A 27215-nucleotide genomic window follows, 5' to 3' on the forward strand; every position below is an offset into this window, starting at 1 on the left:
TGCAAAAATATTTAGAGTAGGAATCTCAAACTGGAAAGGCATCAAATGCTGCTGCAAAACAAAAACATTTCACTCTCTCTTCCACTAAGTTAAGGGGTTTAGAGCAGCCACCACCTACCTAGCATGGAGATATTCCTGCTCCATAGCCTTTGGTCTCCAAATGGGTATATCTGAATTAAGGGCTGATTCTCCAAAAGTTCCCCTCTATAAAGGTAAACTCCTTCAGAAGGCTGTTCAGACTCTCAAATTCTCTTCCATCCTAAACTTCCCTATCAGAAACTTCTCTTGTGTCACTAACAGGACAGGAACCTCAGTACACTACACAGCAAGGAAGCTGGGAAGTAGACTATCTCGTTTAGCTCTATTACAAAGAAGCCAGAAGGAGAGCAACAAAAGGGGAAAAAAAAAAAAAAGCATCCAAGAAGGCAAAACAATATAAACCAACCAAAATAAAATCCTCCAAAAGCAGATCAGTGAAACTCAGAGACTAAAGCAGAGTGGTTTTGGTTAGGGAAGTCTGATTACATTTATTCTCCCAAGAAAAATACTAGTAGAGGGCTGGCAAGATCTTTATAGGCTCTAAATACTTCGTAAGTCTTCTCTCACAGTGAAAGCAAAATTATTACAAAAGGAAAATACCAACATTCAAATCCCTTAATAACTTTAAATGTCTGTCATTAATTACAAAAGAAATAAACTTTATTTAAGAAGTGTTTTCTTTTGATTTTTTAAGTTTTATACCAAAACTTTTAACAGACTGACAGAATGACCTACATGCTCCCCTGGACCAGCAGCAAATATCAAATCTACCACCTTGCAGTCAGAAGAGCTGGAAATCAATGCTTTAACCCCAGAAGAGTAAGAAAAGTGCAGAAACCAAGCATGGTCCTGGTGGATTGTGCTGTTAATTTTTTTTTAATAGAAATGCAGCTTCATCCAGACCCAAACTAATTAAGGCAGGCAAGGTTTGACAGAGGGACAAATCATACCACCCAACAGAAAGCTTTACAGCTCTCAGAAAAATATTTACAGACTACCTCCCTGACTTTCCCCAGTCACTGTACCTCAAAGGTGCAAAACCCTCAAACCTTACATGAGGAACACTGTGGAGTGTTTTGTGAGGAAATCACTGAAGATGTCACTGTTTAGTTAGTAAGGCAACTGCTCAAAGTTTTTTGTAATAAAAACTTTCACACCCTAACTACATCCTTGTTAGAGTAAACTAAAATAAATAATGTCTTCCTTACCATGTGTACTCCCTATTGATTTCAGATGTAGGATTTTTTGGGTAGACTCAAAGGGGCAAGACCAAAGTCTTCCTTTAAAATCTTTTTATGCATCTTTACACTGACAGTTATCCACTGGAATGGTGAAAAAAAACCCCAGTGCCAATATTCTTTAGATTAAAAAAGAAAAAGTAAAAGCATAAAGTGTTTGAAGCCTACACAAACAGTGGTGATGTGCTTTCCACAAAATATTCTACACGCAGGACAAATCTTTGGATGAGTTCATCAGATAAGCACTGTAGCACCTCATACCTAAGGCTATGAAGAACAGAGAGTACCTGAGAAATGCGGGGGAACTTCCTACAGGAGAAGTCTGTGAATCCCAAGTCATGGAAGCCTGCTGGAATCGAAGGGTTGTTCTGAATGAAAGGCTTCCCCATGGGATCTCTGGGAAGCTGCTTGTGGATAACTGCATTATGGCGCAGTAAGCCCCGATGAGTTCGAAAGGTAATACAACAGATGTCACACCTGGAAAGGAAAGGAAGAAAACAGAAATCACTTACTGACTGCTGCAAGCTTAAGAACTAGCATTCTGCTTGCACTGGGACATCCTCTTTCCTCTCATCCTATGATACCAAGAACCTGCTAAATGCAAAACAAAGCCACAGTGCATTAAAACCTATCACCACAAAAGGCCATTTCGGTCACAGTCACTTTCTACCAGTTTCTGGCTAGTAAGTCCACTGAAGTTTAAAGAATATGAGAACTGACAATCTCACATGGGCAGACGGTAGAACGGCAGCTGAGACCACAGCCTTGCGAAAACCTTTTCAGTGTCCAACCAAAAATATTTCAATGGCATTACACCATTTCATTTTTACTGAAAAGTACTATTAAAATAAATAACATTTTCTAAAAAAACAGTGACATGGAGAGGCTAAATCTCACCTAAGCAGCAAACAAATGTAAAAATAGCACCTTTTATAACCACTGCTTAAAACATACTAGTGCACACCACTGAAATACCTGTGCGTGAATCTTCCTCACACTGCCTTTCCATAAACTGTCACTGATTTTTCAAAGCTGTTATGAGGGACAGACTGTTTTAAAAGGAAAACAAGTGCTCCTTAAAGGGGAGAAAGGTTCAGAGGAGGAAGACCTCAAACAGGTTCAACACTTACGACACTTTTACACCCCCTTCACAGTCAGGTAGCCCTGAAGGAAAATGCAGAAGCACCGTCTTTTCCTACCCACACTTTATTGCTGTGATTTCTTGTTTTTCCTAAGTTCTCAAATCCCAAATCCAGCTAAACAAGGGCTTCTCACATAAAACATGGCATTAAACAATCAAAGCTATGCTGCAGGCAGTAAGGGCTATGCAGCAACATTTGGCCAATACGTCCACGAAGCCTATTGCCTTTTAAATATTTGGAATGTGAGCTCTGCAGCGTGACAGGTCACGTCCACTCTGCATTCAGTAAGTGACACACAGTTTCACCCAACCTCAATTTCCTTGTGGTCAAGCTCCAGCTCCCAACCAAATCGTGGGTTCCCCAGAAGCAAAAAACACCAGTGGATATGAGGCAGTCAGATTTTGTCAGCAAGAATATTATAAGCACTAGGAGTTTTTCACATCTGCCCCTGGCCTTAGTTCTCCCCATACTGTCTTTGCTCTCTACATCAAGGAGTAGTACATGTGCCTACTCATTAAAAAAACATCCTGCAATTAGAAATTACTTCTGACAAAATCCTGAAACCACCCCCTCCCTGTCCTGTCCCTAACAAACTCCCATTGTTGTTCATTTTATCACTACATAAACTCCCACAGCCATTTTTTTATTCCCTGAAAATGAAGAGATAACCAAATCAACCACAAAGCAACTGGACTCATAGTCCCTGAGTGGTGAAAGAAGTAAGTGTGAAGTGTATATAACACGGCCATTGTTATCGCAGTACCCAGAAAGCCTGCACATAAATATTATGCGCTGAAGGTTTAATCTGTTTTAACTCTCCTGTCAATTCACTTGCATCCTACCTTCATAATTATTGCTGACACAGTTCCTGCATTCCATTAAATACTGAACCAATGCCATTACAAAGCTAATGTTTACTTAAAGAGGTATGCCAAATGTGACAACAGTCTTGGGGTGGGGGGTGGCTGGCCAACACATAGTACTTCTCCAGCATCAGGATCTACAGCTCTCCTCCAGCTCACCTGGCAGCACCTATTCTGTGATGCAAAGCTTTCATCTTCAGTGAAAACAAAAACACAACCACCAAAACCACTGGGGGACAGAGAGCATTAAAAAGTTATGAGACAAACTTGCAGGCTACTGAAATAAATTGTTTTTAGAGGTGATGAAAATGCCTTGCATGAAAACAAGCAGCGCTCCTGACATGTTCCTCCTGGTATGTCAATATACAAACAAGGAGGGCTTGGAAACAATTCTCCTGCACCACTGGAAGCATTGCAGGCTGTTCTGCAAAGGGACACAGACCGCCACCTCGGTGCATCCTGAAGCACCTCTGCAGTCCCAGTGTGCCTTCCCTGGGGCCAGGAACCCAGCGCAGCAGCTGTATCCCCTTGTGTGTGAGAGGGCAGGCACAGCTACCAGTGATGGCACCACAGAGTAACTGGGAGCACTGGCTCCCGCCACTGTATCCCCAAGATCTGGGCTGAGCAGGAACCAGTGCTCCTTGTCAAGCAGCCAGATATCCCCCACAACAGGGAGGTGTGCCTTGTTCATCCTGCACTCCCCCTCACCTCCCTCTTGCAACATGCTGATTTTCAGCACTGCTTGATTTAGGGCTCCCACAAAAGCTGCACTTGAGAGTTAATCTTTCAGAGCAAACACCCATGTGAAAGTCCTTCACAGCACACCTGTATCAACTGCTAGCCTCAGGAGTAAAAATTTGCAATTCGAAAATGGTGCATTCCATGCAAAGGGAACTGCCTCCTCTCCCCCAAACAAAAAGTAACATATCTTATAAAAAGAATATAAGCTTTCTTTCTTTTATTAACCATATTTATTTTTCTCTTTCTTCCTTAGTCTTCTTGTATTTTCCTTGCTGTGAGCAAAGAAGCAGCAAACAAAAAGAGAAATTGGGAGAAAGATTAAGCTCTTTTTCCATTAGGTCAGAAAGAAGCACCTGGCTGAAAAAAGAAACATCCAGATAAATCATGCCTGTCATCTCAAGTTGCAGGCTCTTCAGGGCATATAAATGCACCGCACCCTGCCTCAGCACCTTGCCCTGGTGGCACAGCTTACAGAACCCCATGGGAGCTGGAGCATGGGAAGGAGCTGTGGATGCCCTGCCTTTCTCTGTGGTCCAGGCATGGACCCCTAGCACCTCCAAGAAAAGCTTACAGGTACTACGTGTCAAAACCTAACTAGTTAAGGCAAGCATCACGCTGCATTGACTAAGGCTTGTGTTAATTTAAAATGGAGTAAGATGCCATGCCTAACAGTGCTTTAACTGGAAGCGTTAGGTTTTTTTAAGGAAGTCTAACTATTAATTTCTCTGTTTTGTCATCATTACTCTTTTCCATCTTTGGGTAGTGTCACTGCCGACAGTATTTTTAAATCTAGACTGCAGTCTAAGAAGAACAAGAGAAAGGAATCCTAGGTGATACGAACGTGTTTTCATCTTGTTTAAACTGCTTTAAAAAAAAAAAAAATTAGTAACTGTGGAAAGTCTGAAAAGTCCAGCATATCAAATAAAGCATCTGAAACATATGGTAATAGTTTGCTCATGATGAACTTTAAAAACACAAAACAAAACACCAGAAAAGCCTCCCTCTCCTTAAAATTTCACAAGTCTGCTCATGTGCAGTTCCAAGTCAAACATGGATGACACAGCTGCAGAGAACACTGATGGAACAGCTTCTGAGGTTGTTAGCAGAACGGGCCGAGCAATGGCTCAACACCTGTGCAGAGATAAAAGCACTCCACTTGCAAGGTAAGTTTCCAGATGTATCTAATAAAAGCTGCTGTGTTATCATGTGACTGCTGGTCTTGGCCACAGTCTTCCATTTTTCTATAAATATGATTCCAGAGTAGGGAGAAAAAAGCTGTTCAGTTCCAAGCACAGAGGTTCGGAAACAAAGTGTTTCCAGGAGCTAAGGCCTCTTTAAAATTACTTTAATTCTCAATTGCCTTTATGTTTTGGAGTTGCTCATATTTGTAACAATGCAAATATAATACCAGGGCTCAGGCTTGCTGGCAGAGGTGTAAAAAACAAGCAAGTAAGGAAACAGAACTCCTAAAACACAAAAGCAGAACCAAAATGTAACAATGGAATCACCAGGCTGCCCTTGGTGCTCAGGCCATGTATCACATCAGGCAGGTCTGATAAATCATTACTACACCAGTGCAGCTTTTTCTTTTTTTTTTCTTTTTTAAATGCAGACAAGGTCTCTGTGTAAAAACACACCATTAAAAAGCTTTCTCCTAAAATAAGTTAGTATTCTTGAAATCGGTAATGCTAATTAGTATATAAAAGCATTTTAACAGGCTTTAAGAAATAGTCAGTGCTTTGCAAAGCTTGTTCAAAGGGGCAAGGCAGGATTTGCTACACTTTTGGTAAGTGGCACCTTCTGCAAGAAAAGTTTACATAAGCTGTGCCTGTTGCCTTGCACTACACTCTCCTCTGAGACAACTCCAATTTGTCAGCAGAGGAAATAGGTTTTCTTGTTAAGAAATGGAAAGACATTTTAGAAAGGAAATGCAGAGCTGAATTTTAAGCAAAATTAATCAGTCTTGATTTTGATTAAGAGTAGTGCAGACAAATATTCAATCCTTCTAGACTTTATATTTCAGTAGTCAAGATGCAAATGCCAAATATTTGTATATATCATTATGTTACCAAGAAATTAAACAAACACTATGCTCTGCATTACCTGAGACTGTTGGTGGGAAAGTGACATTTACCATTATTCTACTTGCACTTCTGAAACCACACGGACTAAAATCTGTTTTCACCCATGCAGCTCAGTACTACAAAGTTGCCCATATTGTGGATGTTAACAAATAAAACCAGTGTTAATTTCTAGGCCTTATCTAAAATAAAAAAGCTTTGTACCACTTTGTTCCTTTCGTGTCTGTGTTCTTTAGCAACTTCCACAAACAGAAGCAAGGAAAACAAAAAAAGAATGAAACATATCCTGAGACAGAAGTCATTAATACACAATGAAGTTATGAAGTTGACTAACGCCTCCCACTGAAATCCCCAGCCGGTACCATGTGTTTTCTACCTCTGTTGTTATTCTCCTTTCTCTCTCACATTATTTGCAGAATTCATGTGGCTCTCATGAGCAAAGAAATTCCTATGCTGACCTAAAAATAATACAACTGAGTAGAAGAGAAAGATGGGTGATTCCCTGCTGATGACTCATGTCCACACCGGCAGTGGGAGCAAGCTTCCAGCCTCCACACTGGCAATGTCCAGCTGCAGGGGAACCTGACAAGGACGGGGAGATGGAGAAAGGAAAGTTTTAACACAAGGGCTGTCGCCACCTATGAAAGAAAAGCCATCAGGTTACATACATACTCCCCTTCAGGAAAGGATTCCTTTGCTTCTCTTTCACTTCTGGGGCAAGGCAAAGTGAGAGAGATGAGAAAGAGCCAACTGGTTTCTGCTCCTGTGCAACCCCACCCAGGTCCAGATACTCATCTCCTTTTGGATAAAAAAACCAAAAAACAACCCTTCCTGGCCTCCACACCCAGGGCCCTAGGAAATAACATCCAACAGTCACACTAATCTCTCCCATTTGCTGCAGATGAGTGATGGAAAAGCAGCAGTGCTGTGAACCCCGCTCCTGCCTCCCTCCCAGGAATCCCTGTAGGCCCTCCTGCTGCCCTGCAATGCCCATTCCTGCCTCCCTCCCTGGCAGCATCACAGCGTGTCTGACCCCGAAGGACCTGCTGCTCTCCCATCTCGACCTTGCCCACCGCTATGGGGCTGTGCTAGAACCGCAGGCAGCACCAGGAGCCAACTCCCTGCCAGCTGCAGAGGCTCCCCTTCCCTTCCCTTGTGCCTAAGGGGATGGACACAGCCCGCTAGATGTTCAGTAAATGCTGCTTCACAGCCTCAGCAAAGGAGGGACTTTTCTTCTAACTTTTCCCCTCTTCCACTGCCCCACTGGCGGTCTGATTTTGTTACCAATGTCTCCTGTCACTCTCTTTAATCCTCTCCCTCAAAGAAGGCACCCTTGGGTGCAGCCAAGGCTGAACCCCCTGTACCAACCTTTCTATTAATAGAGGGATGCACAGCCTTATGTGCATTCCTACAGCTGCGCTGTGGTCCAGGCGAGAAAAATATCCCGTAGGAGCCAGGACAGACCCAATATAAACCAGGGTGATGCTGTGCTTCAGAAATTTGTCAGCATGCTACAGAGCCAGTGTCCACACCAGTGACTCCCACCGTCAAAGTAACTCCAGTGAAATTAACTGCTGTAAAGTTTAATAAAAAGGCACAAGCCATGCTGTGTCATGTTTTAACTTCCTTTGTGTGTGAGCAAAGAAAAATGAGTAAGAACTTCTTCCTAACACTGTAATGAATTGCATTTACCAGCAACACTTCAATAGAGCCAGATTTAAACACCTCTGCCCTGGTGGAACAGTGGCTTACTCTACCATTTACTTCAACAAAATTAACATGCAACTAAGACAAAATAATGGGAAAATGGGAGATGGCCTGCAGACACTCACACAAACTAGTCATTTTCTCATAATGACTTTTTTACTTAATAAAGGTCGAAGTTTTAAAAACCAGAAGTGTCAACAAACTGGCTGGACAGAATCACAGAGAAACAGCTGAAGATCAACTTAAATAACAATGAAGGGTTTAGTAGTTAGGGCAAACATACCTGGGGGAAAAAAAAACCTGACCAGTCCAGTCCTCTGCACTACCAAAATTAGAAGCTGCACAACATCCAGAATAAAAGTTGTTATTTGTGCACACAAACTCAAGTGAACCTTCTGGTATTCATTCAAAGTAAGAAATGAAAAGCTCGTCTTATCTTCTAACACATCTTTCAAATATGGAAGCCAAGTACTTGTGTAATGTCAACATTAACAGCAAGTTAAAAAAGAAATCTATGTGTCTACCACGTTAAAAAAAAATATACCACCACTTTTCCTGAGTTACAGAAGGAGAAATACATCTCCAGGGGTTTCTCTATCCTATAAGCATCCACTGATCACAACAGGGCTCACAAACTGGTGCAGCTGAATCTGGACTGCAGTCCCTTGCCCTTATCTACATTTGCAGGTTAAGATATGCTCAGCATGCAGACATGACTGCCAACACACTGAGCAGCAACCAGCACTTTGAGAGAGACTGCATATAAACAAATCCTGCTCCTTAGGATCAGGCAGGCGTGCTAATAACCTATTTTGGCTCAGCCCCTTCTCCCTCCTCCATGCCCTTTTACAAGCAGCTTTCTGCTACAGTCAGCTTTGCATTTCCCCACTTTCTATTCTGGCAGCCAAGCTAAGATACTCAACACCATGTGACACACCACAGTTTCACATGAGAGCATCACTCTCTGTGTCCATTCACCAGCCAGTATTTTTATCCGGCTGCTCTGGATTCCCAGTTTCCTCACACAATGAGCTCCCTGATGTGAGCTGACCACTTCTAGGCCAGTGTTTGACTCGCGCTGCTCTTCAGTTGTTTCCCAGCTCTCTTTTCTGAACAGAAACTTCAGAAAGCACGTAACATGCAGCTCTGTTCTGCTTTTGCAAGACAACCCACTGATTCTACTTCTCCATTTACTCAGTGAAAGGATGCATTCACCAGCTTGCTTGCACACCCTCTCCTCTGCCTTACCAAGAATTGCATTCTACGACAGCACATTTCTGGTCATAGCATTTACCAGAGCTGATTTCATCGTCATCAGCTGTCTCATGGAATTGCTCCTGCACTGAAAATGCCAGCAAGAGATTAGGATTTGGTTCCTAGTTTCTATCAGCAAGACACTGAGCAACCAGCTTGAGAGCAGAGCAGAGCAGAGCAGGAGAGTTGCTCAAATCAGCAATGTCACACAACTGCCCCTTGTCACCTCCATCTTTGGCTACAAGAAGTTTCGTAGCATTAACTGTGTTAGTACTCAGTAACTCCAGAGCAATTTCTACCTAAACTATCCTTGCTGGTACAATCTCAGTGACTAAAAAGGGAAGTATTGGGGCCAAAATACAGTATGCCAAAAGCAGAGGTCAAGGAAGTCCATGAACATGTCTATGTTGGAGTGCTCTCCATCCCTCTCAACAATTTGTGTAGGATACAACAACCTCAGAACTATCCATCTTCATTAAAAGAGCGCAGTGTTTTTTATTTTGAAGTGCTAACAAGGAATGAGGCTATGTGCACATCAACAGTTGTGACAGAGAGAAAAAGCAATATATAACTTCATAATGCTGAATGAAGATGACTCGCCATTCATGCTTCAAGTTGCTTCCAATAACAGCAGTGTCAACTACTAGAAAGAAGCTTCCTCTTCCCATCATGAACCCATAATTTTGTCTCACAGTAAAATTAATTGCAAGCAACATCTAGTTTTCAAACACCTTCACTCTTGCAAGTTTGTAGCATCACTAACACTCTCTTCCCACAAAAGGCTGGTCACATGTAGACAGCAATGTGCTTCAGAAAAAGGAAGCCACAAGGATTATTCCCTACTATATAAGGAGAGAACAGATAGAAAGTGAATTCCTAAACTGCTTAGATAGGCATTCACAAAAACGGGAATAACACTCAAGGGTCTTTTTCTGGCTGTTTCCTTTTTTTCCTTTTGACATTCCGTACAATGTACTTTTACACTGTCACACTGCTGCTCGAAAACAACTTAACCTTGTACTAGTCTTTTCTCCTGGTGCTAATGACTGAAATCACCTCCATACACTTTAAATCTCCACTTCTTTTCGTGACTATTTTATCTCCCTAAAGCCAGTGTGCAGAACTGCCTCGAAGAACAGTAACTGGGCAATAAACATGCCATATTGTAAGTAGCTGGTATCTTTTTCACCCAAAACCCACTTCCTTTTGTCTTGACTTAAATGGGGCTGCTCATGTGCATTGGCTAAAATGATTTAAGATTGGGACACAGGTCCGGGTGCCTGGCAGCATCCCACCATACACTGAAGAATGTGGATGTGCTGGCAAAGGGGGAAACCTGGTGACCAGCTTGCCTGAATTGCAAGCTGCATGTAGCAGACATCTTCAATTTACCCACAGAGTCCAGAAGAACATTCCTATGGCATTTAAGTTGTCCACTCCATGTCAGTGAAGCCAGGTAACACCAAGAAATAATGATAGCAATTTCTATCTGCAAGTGTTTGCAAAACCATGACCTCACAGTGGTTACCCTGGCAAAACTAGAGGGAGACGACCACAGATACCGATGGTCAGAGTGTCCTGACACTTTTCCTTCCAGGGCCTGAGTTCTTCTGTTGCTGTGCCTGTTATTGATCTGTGAGCTGTTGAAAACAATAGCTTTCCATGGCAGCACTCAACCTCTACACGATTTCAGCAAAACTTGGGCAGGCTGCTCTGAAGAACAAGGTAGGCTGTGAACAGCTTTTGGTTTCCTTTGTTTGGAGGCTTTATAGAAGCACATAACCCTGGGGGAAGAGAACTGCTTTTGCTGTCCTTGTGAAAATATGCCCAGAATTTGCAAGTTACAAAGCTTAACATATTATATCACTGTTTGAACAGGCTCTATAGAAGGTCAAAAAACTTAATCTCCCCTGAATCCATTCATGGCAATAGGCATCTACTGGTTCTGCTCATCAGGTCAGCTCAGTGACATAGGCAGACAGTGGCTTTCACACTGCAATGTCTACTTGTTTCTTCTATCTTACAAAGATATAGCAAAACCAAATCTTGTAACTCGAGGCAATGCCACACTGAACCAAATGTGATCAGAAAGCCTCATAATGTTTATTAAGAGGCAGCCTTCTACCACATTCAAACTGCACAACTACCCTGGCTGAGACTGATGCTGGAATGAGTCTGAGAAAGGAGGTAACTGCAACAGCATCACCAGCTCCCTCCTCCTCTCCTTAGGAAGATGCCCAGGCATGAGAGGAAGCATAAATGTCTCCTTGCTGCTGAGAGGCATGAAAAATTAAAAATACTTTAGCTCTACAGTACAGTGCACTGCACTAAACCTCCTGGAGGAGAAGGAGAGGAAATATAAACGGTATGCTCTGGCTACACTGAGAGAGAGAGCAATTTTACAGTGCGTGTACTTTTTTTTAAAACCCACACGTTTTACTTTAAGCCTGTTCCATTATATCTGCCAAAGGAAAGAGGAGAAACTCAACACAGCATCTGGAGAGGTTTCTCCCCGGGAAATCCTCACATCTCCTCTGCTTACACTGCTGACGTTGCTCAGAGCTGTCAGGAGACCTTTACAAGCACAGTTTCACGTTTGACAGCAACCCTGCACCACAAAAGTTTCCAGAGGAACTACCCTGCTCCATAAGGTTTCTCATTTTCCCTATTGGCTGTGCAGCGTTTCAGCTCTCTGCTAATTATATCAACACTCACATACAAACTCACCAAAATAGACAGTGTCCTGAGGCCCCAGCTGCAGGGAAGCAGACTTCTTTAAATAATCCAGGTAGAAAGGCCAAGGGGGTCAGAAAGCACCCCTGGGCCACCTCCCACTGCTAATGGGCATTGCAGACAACCTCGCTGGGGCCAGCTCATGTCATTAATTAGGGTGCAGGACCCAGGGCTTCAAAGGGACAGCGACTGACCAGGGGGTGTGATGCCATGAAGGAGATGCAGCGCCACAGCCCATTGTCAATGGGACAAAGGGCCCTATTATTGCTCGCAAGAGCAGGGCAGTTCTTACCGTAATTAGGAGACAAAGATGCACGATTTAGGATTTTACATAATCAAGAGATACTCTCCCAAGCGGGAGCCCCTTTCACACAATCAGTGGATTAAGTATTGTTTATTCTGCTGCAAGTAAACAATGAGGTGCTCCCTGCTCGGGGTTTTACATGAAAAAGCAGTTCTGGGCAAGACAATGGTGAATGTCTTTTCATCTGACTTTGAACAGCTAACCCTGTGATTTAAAGTTGTTCATTTGACAGTATCTGGAAGGGTGATGGCCCACCCTGTAAATTAGCTGCTCACATACTGATCCGAGGGCTGCCAGACAGCCTTACCTTTTCTGCTACTTAGCAGAGGGTGGCCGGGACAGACAGACTCAGACAGCTCTGGGGGCAAGAGGCTGTATTTACACAACACCACTGAAATGGCAGGATTAAAGGACCACAGGGAAGCCAGGCAGAAGCTCCTGCCCACCCTGGCACCTTGCCACAGCCGAGGATGCATCCCTGAAGGGAGGTTGGTGCCACCATCAAGGCAGTGCACACTGGTGCACTGCTTCAGAGCTGGTCTGCAATCCTTTTTATAGGAACTACTGGGGGAGCAAAAAGGAATCGCATGTTTGACCTGTGCCCTTACACCAAAAGGCCTGACTAGGCAGAGTGAGCATCACTTATTTTTGACCATGACAAAACAGTCTGTGCTGGGCTGCTGCCTACTGCAGTAGCTCCAAAAGAAAGACCAGACCCACAGTATCTGACCCCGGGATACACATCCAATACCGTCCTCACAGGTCCTGATCAAGTGACTCTGCTTTTACAATATGGGCAATAAAAGGAGACTGGGGGTGTTACGCTCTCTGCCCTTTGCTCACAACACAGTTACTGTGCTTTTTTGTTTGTTTGAACTTTAACAAGAGTTATTTCCCCTTGTTTTCTACAATAAGGCAACAACAGGATTTGATGAAAGCCTTCTAACATTCTGCAGTCTGCTCCCCTGCCACAGGTACACCTGTATACACAGGTCTCCTGCTCTACTACTCTAGCAAAATATTCTCTTTTCTTCATCTCTTTCACTCAAAAAAACCACCCTTAAGCCTTACCAAAAGGACTTCAATCACTTGAACTCAGGACTGAGAATGGCAAGCTACATTCTCTGTATCTTGTTGAATCCTACAGTCTTGCATAACCCTGGGAACCAGGGGATTACAGTCCGTGCTGGCCAAGGATTTTAACCCATTTCATTTGGGATGAGTCACCTTAACAGCGGTCCAAACTGCTCTGCTTACTAGAAGACTTTTTGTTAGGTTGGGCCAGGCAGACAGTGTCATTTGACATGTCTAGACTAGGACAAAAGGCATGTTTTAAACCAGATGGGCAGGGTAAGTTGCACCTTAATATACCAGCTGTCCAGGGAGGACCACATCTTCCTTGTCCTGTCTTCACTGACACGTCTTAAATTGCTGGAGCAAATACCTGACAAAAAGCTCTTACTATCATCTAGACAATTCTATAAAGACAAGCATCCCAGCGTCACTCTTAAATCATACCCACGGAGCTTTGACAATTGTGACTTTGATTCAGGGACATGTTCTAGTCTTTGCTCCTCAACAAACGAAGGGTAGCAAAATCCATTTCAGAAGAATATTACCCATAAGCAAGTCTAATACCAGAGCAAAAGCTGCATAAAGAGGAACAGTGTGTTTGCACTGCCACTGTGTCTTGCTGCCTTGACACAGCAGACTTGGCAAAGCTGCCAAGCTAGAAGGATATCTATTCCATTATCTTATATCCATCATGCAAAGCAAGAAAATCCACCTCTCCACTCAGGTCCATGGAATACAACTTTGCAAAGAGGTCCTATCTTCAGAGAAGCTTCAAAATGAGGGTAATGCCAGGATAAACCTAATATGTCAGCTGCTTTCTCTAAAGCATGAAGCGTAAGGCAAAATTGTCCCAGACTCCATTTTGTGGGGGTTGCAGAGCTCTTACTGGAGAACAACTGTTTCAGCTTCGATCAACAATGAAAATTTACCTCATTTACTTCAGAAACAGCAAAGTATGTTTAATTAACTACTATTGACTGGTCCAAGCTTTCAACTTTTCCCATTAACTACAACATTAACAATGACCTTAAAAAGTATTTTACATGTATTTACCAAGGTTTTCTAAATAAAAATTTTTAAAAGGGAAAAATTAATAGCATTAATCCCATTTAACAGAATGGGATGCCTCTGCTCCATGCCATTCTTTTAAGAACCTGTATCGAGGAGTGAGTGTTGACACTTCAAGATTCTGAATTCTTCACCCTTTCAAAACAATCATTAGTCCAATGTCCCAAAATAAGTTTAAAACATTGACAAGCTTCTGTAAACGAACAATCTCCTTTCCTAAAGTAGCGGCTTTTCTCCATGTTTCAACTAGATTTAAAATATTTCTTTTATATCTTCATGGATCTGGCTCTACATTTTTCTATGGTAAAAAACAGGAAATAAAAAAGTTTCAGAAGTCTCAGAGGCAATTACTTGAATCAAAACACAACATTCAAGCACCTTCCCAAACAATTAATAAATAATTTTTCCTTGTTAAGAAAAGCTCATGTAAGCCAACATTCACATCATTCCCTAACCTCAAAAGGCAGAAAAGCATAAAACATTTTATTGAAAGTCGAAACCAGAAACTCATCTACCTTCACTCACTCCAATGACTGAAAAACTCTATCCAGCTGCTTTCTTCTCCACAAACAGAATAATCTCATAGGATTACTATAATAATTATTACAGAATAATCTCACCGGAATACTTTTATCAAGTTTTTTTTATCAAGTTTTAAGCATCTTCAGTTTAACTTGTTAGAATTTTGCAATGTTGGCATTTTACAGTTTTATGTAACAGTGATGGGTTTCAAGGGGAGGAAGAGGGGCTTTAATTTTTTCTAAAAACATTTCCAGCTATTAACTGGCAAGATTTCCTGTATTTACAAAAAGTAATAGAATTAAGCCCTACAGCACCCTGGTGACACAAGATGAGGCAAAACATTTAAAAACCTGCTCAAAAACACCAAGGGGGGCAGTTAACAGTGCAGGGGGCTGAGGGGCTCCTGCCCCTCCCCAGCAGGCTTCTTCAGGCCATCTGGTGAGCAGAGACACTCTGGGTACTATCTCTTACCTCAATGAATTATCTGGATGTGTCTCCATGTGGGACTCCAGCCCATACTTGCAAAAAAAGTCTTTGAAACACACTGGACAATGATAAACTTCATCGTCAGCCTTCTTATCTCCTTCACCGGAGTGGCTATCCTCGACAACCTTCAGAAAAAAGGGAAAAAAACCTCACTAGTCCAACTTGTAAGCAACAAACCGAACTTGCAATCTATTTGAAGTTTTCCTCTTAAAAAAAAGTTGCAGGCTTCATCAGTAACCTTGCTGCAAGCCAACACAAATGACTCATTCCTCAGGACAGCGGGTAAGCGACGCAGCCTCTGCACATGTGAAAGAACATGCATGACAGAAAAGGAGGCTCAGTAGGGGATAAAGTGTGCAGCTGAGTCACAGATATATCAGTTCTAATGAGGAACTGTGATTTGAACAACTTATAAACCCATGTGTTTATATACCACTGAACTAGCATTCCTCCCCCTTCAGAAAGCCAGGGGAGCTGTCAGCCTAAATTATTTATGCCACTGAGATACTGCCAACTGCCAAGTCAAGTGGTTCAGGGAGAAGCAATGAACTTCTGCATGTTTTCTGTACTTCTCTTCTGATTACAGGGAGAAAAGCATGCACAGAGCGAGGGATAGTACGCTAAATGGAACTGCTACTAGCTTGCCACTTAGTAAGTGGGAAGAGTCGAGTTAAGTTTAGCAGACAACATACATTTTGTGCAAATGACTGAGATGTGTTAAAATATTTCATAAACAAAGCCCTAATGGAAACATCTAGCCTTCAAATAAGTATTTTCTGGTCGCTCATGCAACTCCAATAATGGAGGATTTACGCTACTGTGAAAGGGAAATGTACTGTAGATTTTTTTTTTCCCTCCAGATCAAGACAAAAGCAGACTTCAGCTGCTGCTGCTTTTGAAGTAAACATCGTTTTTTTAAAAGTTTAAATCACCATCCTCCAAGAATACTACAAAATAAATGGGAGGAAAAAAAAAAGCTAAGGGAAAAGCTGCAGCAGCAAAGGAATAGTTCATCCTCTTATCATCCAACAATAATTATTTATAAATCATAAGCAAATCCAAAAATTTAAACAATAAAGAATTTTAAGAATTGAATTATTTCAATCTCTGATATTAGAAATTCATTTTCCATCTCAAGACAACCGTGTTGGCTACACAGGACAAGCATGGCTCATATACAGAGCTGTAACAAGTCTGTGCTGACTGCACAAACTCAACAGCTGACAATTTAGGAGGCAACCAGGAACATCTTTTGCTTCATGCCCCATAAAGAACCTTTTTTGCAGGTGTCCTCTCCTCTCTGTCCAGCTCAGCATCGTGACTGAACTTGCGTTTCGAAGAGAATCGCCTGCGCTTCAGTGGCGAGGGGGGAGTGGTGCTCGCTGTGCTGTTCGGATCCTTCTCATGAATCTTCATGTGCCTGAGCAGGAGAGGGAAGAAGACACCGTCAGGAGGCAAATCCAGGGAGGGAAGTCCATATAAATTTTAATGCCAACACCACTTCTACAGTTTGCCTTTAAAGGATACCATCAGAGATCCCATAAACCAGCCTGAACCTCTGAAACACAGCTGGGGCGCAATCCGGCACTGGCCCTTTGCAGTGCCTGGCCTGTGAGGGGCCGCAGCGGGGAGCCCACAAGCTTTCCCCTGTGTCCCAACCCACACCACGACGCTTGCCTTGCTACCATCTATTTCATGAGCACCATGCCCATTCCCCATGAGCCACAAGGACCTGGTTCTGCCTAAAGCTGCTCTCTGTGCAAAAAAAGTACCCCATCTTCAACTGGCTCTCTGTGTAGAGTTTGAGACTGTACCTCAAATAGATCTGTATATGCCAACGTCAGAGCAACATTTCTTAAATATATTTGTTTCCTTCTCATCCTTAACACAAGGATGCACCCCAATATCGAATTTCAAGCGCAGCTTTGAAGTCAGGATTATCTGGTCACACTGCTACACTGCATTAGGTATGGCTTGCAAAACTCAGTACTGCCAAGGCACATTCACAAACCTGCTTTCCCAGGAAAACAACTGTTTCTTGTTACAAAGACACAGGAAAAGGGAGTGGGACAACTACTCAGGAAGCAGTCTCATGAATATCTGTATACCTGACCCACCTGCCTCTTGGTTCTCCGTATTTGCAACCTGAGAAAGTCACAGTCACCTAGTTCCCTTCAGTTAGATGGAAGGTATTGCTGCAGTGCTTCTTCTTCTGGGAACTCAAAGCTCAAATTTAAATTTTCTTGGTTTTTTCTTTTTATGTAAATGTAGGGCCTTTAACCTCATTGAACCTTCAAATTTATAGTGCTATTGAAGAAAAAAAAAATCAAACGTATGCTCCTAGATACAATGGAATTTTTTAGCTTCTAATAGGTAGAAATTTGAGTGCAGGCAGCAGTCGCCATTTGTTCATATGACTGACTTCAAAGAAACACAATGGAGACAATGTTAATGGCACTTGGGCACATCTTTCAGAAGTCACATCCACAACCGCTCAGGACAGTGCCATCTAACATGACTGAACATGACTGAACATTTATCATGTTCTAACGTGAGTGAATGTTGTAACCCAGATGAGTCTTGCACATCCTCGTAACTGCTTGGATGTTATGACATAAAATCTGTTTCAGTTTTGGATGCCAAGGGCATGATGCTTTGAGATAACACACTGGACCAAACTGATCCACAGCAGACCCCACTGGTGCTGCCAGGAAGACTGTCTCATTACACAATGCTTTTTATTAATGTTTCTTTCACGATCTCAAGCTTTATAACAAAAAAAAAGGCGGCATCTGAATCACTGTCTCAAACCACAGACTGAGGTGTTGTGCAGGAACAGCCTCAAGCCAAAAGCACCACAGGTACTAGAACCTGTGCAAGATTAAAATGGCTGTTCAGCTACTGCCTGCTTTCAGCATCCGTCAAGGCTGGGCTGCTTGGAGGATCAGGTCCACATGAGGAAAAAAACCTGCAGTTTCCCCAGATGCGCAGTAATTCTCACTTGTCGCACAAATGGTGGATGGACACTGGTGACACCTGTCAGTCACATCTATGTGCAGATGTGCCCAGCAGGTTGGACACAGAATCATGGAAATGTTGCTGAAATTGTCTGACCTCTTTCCCTGCTGATCACCGAGCTGGGAGGAAAAGGACTGCTGAAGCTCTGAGCGTTTGGCTCTCTCCAGGTTTGCCAGAACCCAGAGAAAAGCTGGGGTGCTGACACAGAATACAGAGTGCTGTGCACTCCCCTGCCTTGGCCCTCTGGTAGCTCTGGCACCACAGGCACCAAAGCAACTGATTTATCCACATGAATCCAGGGCTACTTGGTCTCACAAAACCTGCAGGAAGGTATCTATAGATACTCTACTGCCTCATTTTCTTTAATCTTGTTTTTTTTTTTCCCCTGTGGCACTGATCTAACTTCTGGTGCTAGTTAGAGCTTCTTTCATGGGTGATAAAACAACAGCATGAGCTGCAGTTGCCTGTATTACACAAGAATAAGGGAGAAGAAACCAGTTATTTGTTCAAGCGGTTTCTGTCCACAATGATAGAAGAGAAAATTCAGAAAGCACAGGGGAACAGAAGTCAAAATATTCAACTGCACAGGCAAAGCAAAACCTGGAAAGTGGATTGCTGGTCTGTGTTTTTATTTCTTTTTGGTAAAGACTGCCTTCCGGTTTCACTGATCTCTTGCAAGTAAAGACAGAGGGTTTTGCTGTGCCTGTCTGTCTCTGCACCCCAGGCACCCACACTAGGCCTGACTGCCTAACTCTCTGGAAGCTCAGCCGATGTACAGCTAACTCTGCTTGGACGGTTACTTTTCAGATAGCTAGAGAGCAAAATCAGTCAAGCTAAATCCCATTCATCCAGAAAACAAACAAACAACAAAAAAACTGCTATGCATTGGGCATGGGATTTTTTCTTCCCATTTTCTTTTAAGTCTCTTTTCAACCATTAACAAGTATGCACAACTCCTGTTTAGCAGCTACCTATGCAGAACGGCTTCCTTAGGGCTAAGTTCTCTCCTGCTGTTTGTCCACCTGTTGAACTCTGCTTGTTTTGATGGAGCTGGCTCCTGCTTGAGAGGAGTGTGATGCCACATCCACAGCATACCAACAGGATAAACCCTTGGGACCTCCAGGTTAGTGCCAGCCCAACCTAGCACCTCTGCCTGGCATGACCTAATGCATGCAAACACACTGGCTCCTGCAAGTCCCAAAAGCAGTTCAGCAGTTCGTGTTTGCAATGTGAAGTATGCCAATAAGGCAGGGCTTGCTAACCTGGCAGCACCATAGTGGTGGGGGCTTTGCTATTTCTGGTGTCAGTCATTGGCTGCCCGAACTGCTTGCAGTTCTTCTTCCTGCAATGTTGTGTGCTTTTGCCATGCCCTAAAAGCCAGAGCAGAATCTGTACCACAGCAAGGAATGTGATGATTCCTTCATGTGTGAGTTTTTCATATTTGAAAGGAAGCAGCCTAAGCTATTGAGCTATAAACAGGAAGACACCCTGACTGCACCTCTGACTTTTGCTGTGTAGGTCAAACATCACAGTCACTGTGATAGCTCTATGCATGTGATCATTAAGGAAAAATAGGAATATTCCGAAAACAAAGCAGCAGGTTCCAGGGTTCTCAAGGAGAGTCTCAACCTGCCCACATTACAGCCAGCAGGTTGTTCCTTTGGCAGCTTAAGCAAGTCTCACTGCATCAAGTTAAGGGTGGAGAGGAAAAAGATTACTAGAGCTACAGCCCATGATAAGCGGGAAGATAGGGCCAAGAAGTACAAAGGATAGACACAATCTTCATCTCTCTCTTTTACTTTGCAACATGGATGTCATTCTGCCTCGAGACAACATTTATCACCCAACACGGGTTGAACTTCAGCAAATGCCAAGTCACATCCACAACCTTTCTTTTAAACACTCCCTTCACTGATGCTTCTTCTACTTAAAAAGTTCCTAACCATAATTAAGATGGGCGGGGGGGGGAAGTAGTTGTGTTGCCTTACTCCTTTAGAAGAGTTTGCCTTGATTAGATCTTGTATCTAACACTGAAAGTGTTCAACCTCACTGTTTAGCCTGCCAAGATACAAGAAGAACAGGAACAAAGCTGTGTTTAGAAGTTATTTTCCCATTGTGACTATAACAACATATTTTGGCCTGACAACACTGGCATACTTAGAATGCAAAAGACAGGCTCATAAGTCAGGCTGGCTTTCAGCATCTTACAGTGATAAAGAAAAATGATATGACATTCATCAGTTCCAAAAAATAAACAACAATTTAAGTGACAATGTAGTTCAAAAAAAAGAAGGGCAAAATAAGGGCATGCACAGAAATGCTCATATTCAACTGCAGATGCAAGTTACAGTAACGTGCCAGCAGCTCCAAAGCGACCACTACTGCAGCTCAGAAGACAGCCAAAATCACAGCAGATGAAACTTGGCTTTTTTTTCCTAAATTAAATCAATGAATAGCAGCTCTGAGCCGTTCCACAGAGCAACCCAAGTATAGCAGACGACCTCAGGAAGGTACAGAGCAGCCCTGAAATCCACACCTCATATAGTAGTTATTAGTCTCCCCAGCATGCATGCAAGTACACATACACTTGGGACAGTACTGAGGGTGCAACACTAAAATCCAACCACGATACACAGGATGACAGGAAAGAGATAGAAGCTTGAGCCTAGTATTACGGAGGAATCCTGCGCACTAAGTGCTTAGCTAGCCTTGATTAACCTCTCAGAGAAAGTGGTGGAACTCTACTTACAAGTAGACCAGAGAAAGAACCAGAAAAATTTGCAAAAAATAAACCCAAAATGAAAAGAGGAAACAAAGTCTTTTCCAAACATGGTCTGATCCACCTCTGAACTAAACTCTTAATGTTTAAGAACTGCTGTGCAAAAAAAAGGAAATACCATGTTATACACTATGTTTTTTGCAGCACAGCTGTATGAGGAAAAGCCCTCCTCATTATCTCTTCCCTCCCCCTCACACACAAAGAATTTCACAGGTGAGCCAAGAGGATCCAACTGTGCTAAGACTGTGTGCCAGTCAGCCCTCCCAACAACATCACATTTTTTCAAGTGCTTGACTGCCTTTCATTCCATCCTCCCCCTGAGAATCACCTTCCGCTTCCCCTCACAACTTTCCTCTCCCCTCTCAGGGTCACATGAACAGGATGACTAAGATGATACTGCACAACAATTCCCCTGACTTCTTTCCTTTTTTTTTTTCTTTTTTTAAGACAAATGGGTAGAAAAAGTTTCCAGCCCCACACTGTAATGCAGAGCATGATTTCAGAAGGGCGACTATTCCACCAGAACAGCAGCAAGTGAATATTTTGCTACCTTACATTGAAGAAGAGACTTCTGTAGTAATAGGCAAAAATGCAGAACTCAAGTGCCTTTTTCCTTTTTCTCTTGCGGATGGTGTTGGAACAGTGTCTGTGGGAGGTGACTCATGGGGAGGGCGGGGGAGCATGTGTCCTGCTGAAGTGACACGCAGCTCCTGCTGGTCTTTACCACATCTCTAAAAAGGGCTGATGTATTTTCTTAATGCCAAAGGGATTTGCATGTTGATCATATAAGCTTTCTGGAGGTCTCGAAACAGGGCAGCCTACAGCTTCAATGCCAAAACCAGAATGTGGGCAGGTTTTGACTGGCTGGTTCAAGGCTAGAATGAGCAGGCAAAGCATCCTGAAGGAGGCAACTGCTCCTTGCTCCGGGTCCCACTGAATTATGAACAAAACCAGGAGCTTCTGCTTTGCATGCAGATAACCTGATCAGCACCACTCTGGCTCTTGGATAGAAATCATCCCTCAGCACGCATGGGAATCCCTCATCTCTTAATTCTGGGGAGAAAAAAGTACACTGTAGCTGCACCTTGAGTTTCCATGGCTCCTCATGTTCTTCAGGTCCCAAAGAAAAAAGGCCTGTCTGGCTTGGAGGCCCAGGCAAAAGGAAGGTATGGAACAATACGGTGCATTTGCAGCCCCTGAGCAGGGTTCAGGGTTAAGCCTCTCCCTTATAACTATGGCAGCACAAGCACTGCTGGCTTTCAGTCAAGAGAGGTTTGTGCCAGGTAGGTCTGATTAGAAGGAGCAGTATGTCCAGAGGGGGAGCAGCAAGCAATTTCACTGAGGCCTGGTTGGGAAAGTCCCAGCATCTAAATCAAGATTAATTCTTGAGCCCAGAATCCAGTGTATGTATAAACACCCTCCTCCTCTCTCACGTCTGTGAAAACGCAGTGGGGAGGCCAATGAATCCAGACATTATCAGTCCACAGAGATCATCTGACAGTATCAAGTTCAGGTTCTGGCTTCATATCCCACTTATTATTATAAGTTTCTCCACTTTACCACTAGATGTACTCTATACTCTACTGTATCACACATGATTATTCCTCATCTCCCTCGTGATTTCTAGGCAGTTTGGTATCAAATACAAGTGGAAAATCCTCATACATCTGATGCTTATCTGAAGACAAGGAAGCCACACATCCAATCATTCAAATCAAAGACAAAGAATAAAAATTAGTGCTTTCCATCCTTCACCTTATTTACAAACACTTTGCTTTTCCCCTTACAACAAAGAGAATTACTCAATTTCCCAAGCTAGTCTGGGAAGGACTGAGCTGGTCAGTACGATTTAGCTGATTCAATTGCTTTATGTCTTTCATTGTTTTGTGTCTCAAGATCTTTCACTTGCATTGCTCCTCCCAAATAACAGTAAACAAACTCCAAAGAATCATAAAACCCTTTTTCAATAATTAAAAAAACCTGAAAGTATGTCCTTCAGATCACGACCAAACATCTCTGTTTAGAAAAAACCAGTCAGCTTTGTTAAAGCTTCAACTTAGTGTCATTGTATCAGAACAAACAGGAGTGCAGGATGCATCCGAGATAGGCTGAAATTTGGACCATGACGTTCTTCGGGCTGCATGAAATGAAAAATGTCTCATAAAGAAAGAGAAGACAGCCTTTAAAATTACACTCGTAACATCTCTTTTCAGGTATTTCTATGTCACATTATCTCTGTCACTGTTTTTGTTTGATTCTTCTTAAAAAATGGTACTTTAGCCCAAGGTATCTGGAAATGTAGGAAAACACAGGGAACTTCTCTTCAAAGCTCCTGCCATTTGATATGTACAGGAAGTAAATCCTAAACAAAGAGAAAGTGAAGCAGCAGTATTTTTAGGAACAATCATTTAATACCCTGCTGCTAACTCCCTCCTTAAAAGTCTTGTGAATATGACTGAAACTTAAGTCAAAAGTGCAGTAACATTATGCCCTTGGGTTAAAGAGTTTAGTCAGTTGTTTGTTTGTTAAAACATGTAGAGAATCTGTATTGACAATGTATTTACAGTGTTAATTACCTACATCGCCCACTTAAGAGAGCAATCCACTCAGCCCTTGCCAGTTGTAATCACAGGAACCAAAAAGATGCAGGTAAGTTTTGCAAATCAGACATGATCTGTAGTAGGACAAGTTTCTGTTTGTCTTCTCCTTTTGGCTTGTTTAATATTTGTATCCTCAAAAAACCCCAAAAATGGCTCAAAGAGCCCTCAGACAAACACACATACTTCACAGCAAGTCAAGAGAAAATCAAATGCCAAAATCCCAGTCATATGGGAGATTCCCTCCTACAACTGTGGAGCAATCTCAAATTCCAAGTACCCCCATATATTCCAGTGGTAACCAGTGTTGAACCCTAGCATGGGACAAACCAAATGAAGCTCAGCCACAGAAATCTCTATGGTAGGAAATTCATTGCAGTTCATGCAAGGAAAGGGTCGGGCGGAGCAAACAGGTCCCAGGAAGGATCAGATTGGGATGCCCTGACTCGTTTCAGCTGCATGTCTGCAAGCAGGCCCAGCAGGAGAGATCCCCCTGCTAGCGCTCCCCACGGCAGCCAGGCACTGCCATCCTGCTGGCATGGGGGCACACCTCATTATCCTCATGGAGTCTCCAGCGCTTGTTCGCACTGTCTACCAAGGCTAACGTGGCCCTGGGGAGCCTCCCCACACAGCAGCATGCGGCAGCACACGGGCGTAGCCGCCCCCCGGCACCCCCCAGGTGCCCAAGGTGCCACACACGCCCCCAGCATCCTCCCCAGCTCAGAGCGGCTGCGGCACTGCCTGGCTCCCGGCGCAGTGAAGTTCTCCTGGCAGACGGCATCATTAGGATGACAGAAGTGCCATTATTCAGATCCACCAAGACTGGCTGGGTGTGCTAAGGCTGAAGAAGCTACCAGTGACTAAATTCGAATGACAGATTTCAAATCTCTTTTCAGTGCTACCAGGGCAGTCTGTAAAGTTAGCCAGTGCCATGCAGCTGCCAATACATGATACCTAAGGACATATGATACACACATATGCACACAGAGCATTCTGTATTTTTATCCTAGAGAAAAATTTTGCTTTGCTGTGAATAAAGGCAAGTTGTAAGCATGAGTGAGAGGAGAGATAATGATCTACAAATCCAACGAGGGGGGGTACCACTTCTGAATAATTATGCTGTATTCACAGTTAAGTAACTACTTGCTGCACAGACTCAGCAAGTTCAAACAGGCTGAAATTGATACAACTGCATTCCCAGCTTGGCTCAAAGTTACTCCTATTCCCTAACAGCAACGTTGTCAGAACGCCTCAAGGGAAAAAAAGGGAGACGAATATTCGCCTGATGATGCTGTGACAGGGAAGTGATTCAAACCATGCCTCCAAAGCAAAGCTTCCCAAACGACAGCAGAAGAAAGCAGTTTGCATCAACCCTGGTGTAAGGGAGGGCAAAAGAGGAGGAAATGCAGTGTGAGCTTCCCAGTACCACTTCACCAAGCTGCACACACAGTTTGCAGTATGTTCAGAGCAGACCTAAATTAACAATGCCAAATACTACAAGGAGACTTCCAAGCTGTAAGAAACTTTTACGTGGGACAAGATCCTCCCTTATTGAACAAGATCCTTTTGAGGCAACTGTACTTCCCTAAGCTTGGAGAAAATGTATTAAAACAACAATAAAATTAAGCAGTAGTAGTATTTTTTTAAGTGTACCAAAAATCTAGCCTGGGACATTCTGAACTGTTTCCTTCAATCTTTTGGGAGATTTGTGGTTTTCAGGCATGTCCTTTGGTTACCACACTATATAACGTTATTCAGTTACTTCACTGCTGATTTTTCAGGAAATTTTATGTTTAAAGAAAACAAGTGTCATTAGATGGTAAGGACAATTAAAGCCATTTTTAAATTTTAGTAATGGGAAAAAGGAGAGAGAAGGAAAGAGAAAATTAGAGAAAGTATATCACAACAGGGAAAAGGTTTATCCTAAAGAGCAAACACAGTCAAAGAAGTTCTAAGTATGTCCTGCCTCCCCTCCAGAACCACACCCTTTTCTTAACCAAGCAAACATAAGCCCCAGCTACTTCCCAGAACCAGGCAAAGCCCTCTTTGCTGTTGGTTACCTCTCACACTCCACTGTTGAGCAATCCTGATGGCACAGCACAGAACAACTTGCTGCGTCACACAGCTCAAGAAGGAAAAAACAGACGGCCACAGCACTGCTGGGGACCCTGTGCAGATGGAGCCAAGTATCTCCCCCAACACAAACACACACACAAAAACACACACAGATGCATGCAAGGAAGCTGCACGAGATAAGGGAAGCACATCTTCCTTAAAAGCAGGGTCTCCACACTACCCCGGTATCAGCAGCCACCAAGTATCTCAAGGGGTAAGGAAGTAAAAGGTTATCACTGTGCACACACAAACTGCAAACTTTTCCCAGCGCTGAGGACGGCATCCTAGCAAAAGAGGTTTCACGTGCTCAGCCCATTTCCTCTCCTGTTCCTGAACATGTGGTCCTCCTTCCTCACAGCATTCCCTTGCTGAGCAGAGAAGCAATAGGAAAAGGTTTCACATCTTGTTACATGTCCGTTTAGTTGAGCTGGAAACAGAAGTCCCCACGTGACCTGTGCTACTTTACAGGAGTTTGGGAACTTCAGCCCTCAAGTGGAATTCATTCAGTCCATGAACAATTGTCACCTTACTCTCTCTACCCTCTAATCTGAAACTGTCAAAAAAGCTACAACTAAAGTGTCTTGGCTTCAGTGGTATAACAAATGGCATAACAAATGAGCCACACAGAACTTGTACCTCTTCTCTGTTTCAGGATACCTTTCCACATGAGTCAGCACTGGAAAGCTGACTCTAAGGATTTATGAAAAAATCACTAAGAGTGTTTAGCAAACTTCAGCTAGGAGACCAGCCTGAAGAACTCAGCATATCTATAGATACCCTAAAGAAACAGAAAGCAGTATTTGCATATTGTGTACTATTTAACAGTTGTATAACGGCACTACTACTTTAAAGACTGTGTCTTTGCCTAAGCTGTGTACATCACACGTATGAGCATCATGGTTCAACAACACCAGTGAAAGGACCTGGCTAAGTCCAAATGACAAGATTCCCCTCATTTTCTTTTAGATTTTTTTTAAACAGCTACAGAAGCATCCCCAAATGCTACTACTACTGTTAAGGAATCTCCTATTTTTAAAAGAAGGGAGGAAAGAAAGAGGAAAAAACCTGCTGACCCTGAGAGGGGGTATGTTCTGCAGTTGCTGGTTCCAGCATGCTAAACGAGAACAGGTTGAGCAGGTTAGATACTGAGGGGAAAAAAGGCAAAGCTGGAAGACATACATTAAAGGTGGAATGACAGCAACCACAAATGCAGTTTGTGATAGACTTTTTCCTCATTCTCGTGGGTACTTGGCCCAGGAATCTTTTCAGAGGCTCAAAGGAACAGAGGGAATACACATTCATAGGAGAAGTGGTGTAAGTATGTCTGATGTGCATGCACAACAGGCTGAACAAAGATTACTTTAACATACAAACTCTCTCAGCAAACTTTCTCACCACCAGCATTTTCTACACAGAATCACCCAACCGAAGTACAAGCTATAAGACAAGCCACC

At 43.0% G+C, this 27215-nt stretch overlaps 1 protein-coding gene across 5 annotated transcripts in view; it reads right to left on the reverse strand.

Moving 5' to 3' along the window:
• The window catches only part of RREB1 (ras responsive element binding protein 1), a 122235-nt gene that overhangs the window by 22623 nt on the left and 72397 nt on the right, over positions 1-27215 (reverse strand). For all 5 annotated transcript variants that reach the window (XM_032116031.1, XM_032116041.1, XM_032116059.1 and 2 more), the window contains 3 exons: positions 16528-16672; positions 15238-15377; positions 1565-1754 (listed from right to left, as the gene is read on the reverse strand). In XM_032116031.1, the coding sequence (XP_031971922.1) occupies positions 1565-1754; positions 15238-15377; positions 16528-16672 (475 nt within the window). The remainder of the gene's footprint in view (positions 1-1564; positions 1755-15237; positions 15378-16527; positions 16673-27215) is intronic.

Source organism: Corvus moneduloides, chromosome 1, assembly GCF_009650955.1.
Source record: "Corvus moneduloides isolate bCorMon1 chromosome 1, bCorMon1.pri, whole genome shotgun sequence".
Classification (NCBI taxonomy): domain Eukaryota; kingdom Metazoa; phylum Chordata; class Aves; order Passeriformes; family Corvidae; genus Corvus; species Corvus moneduloides.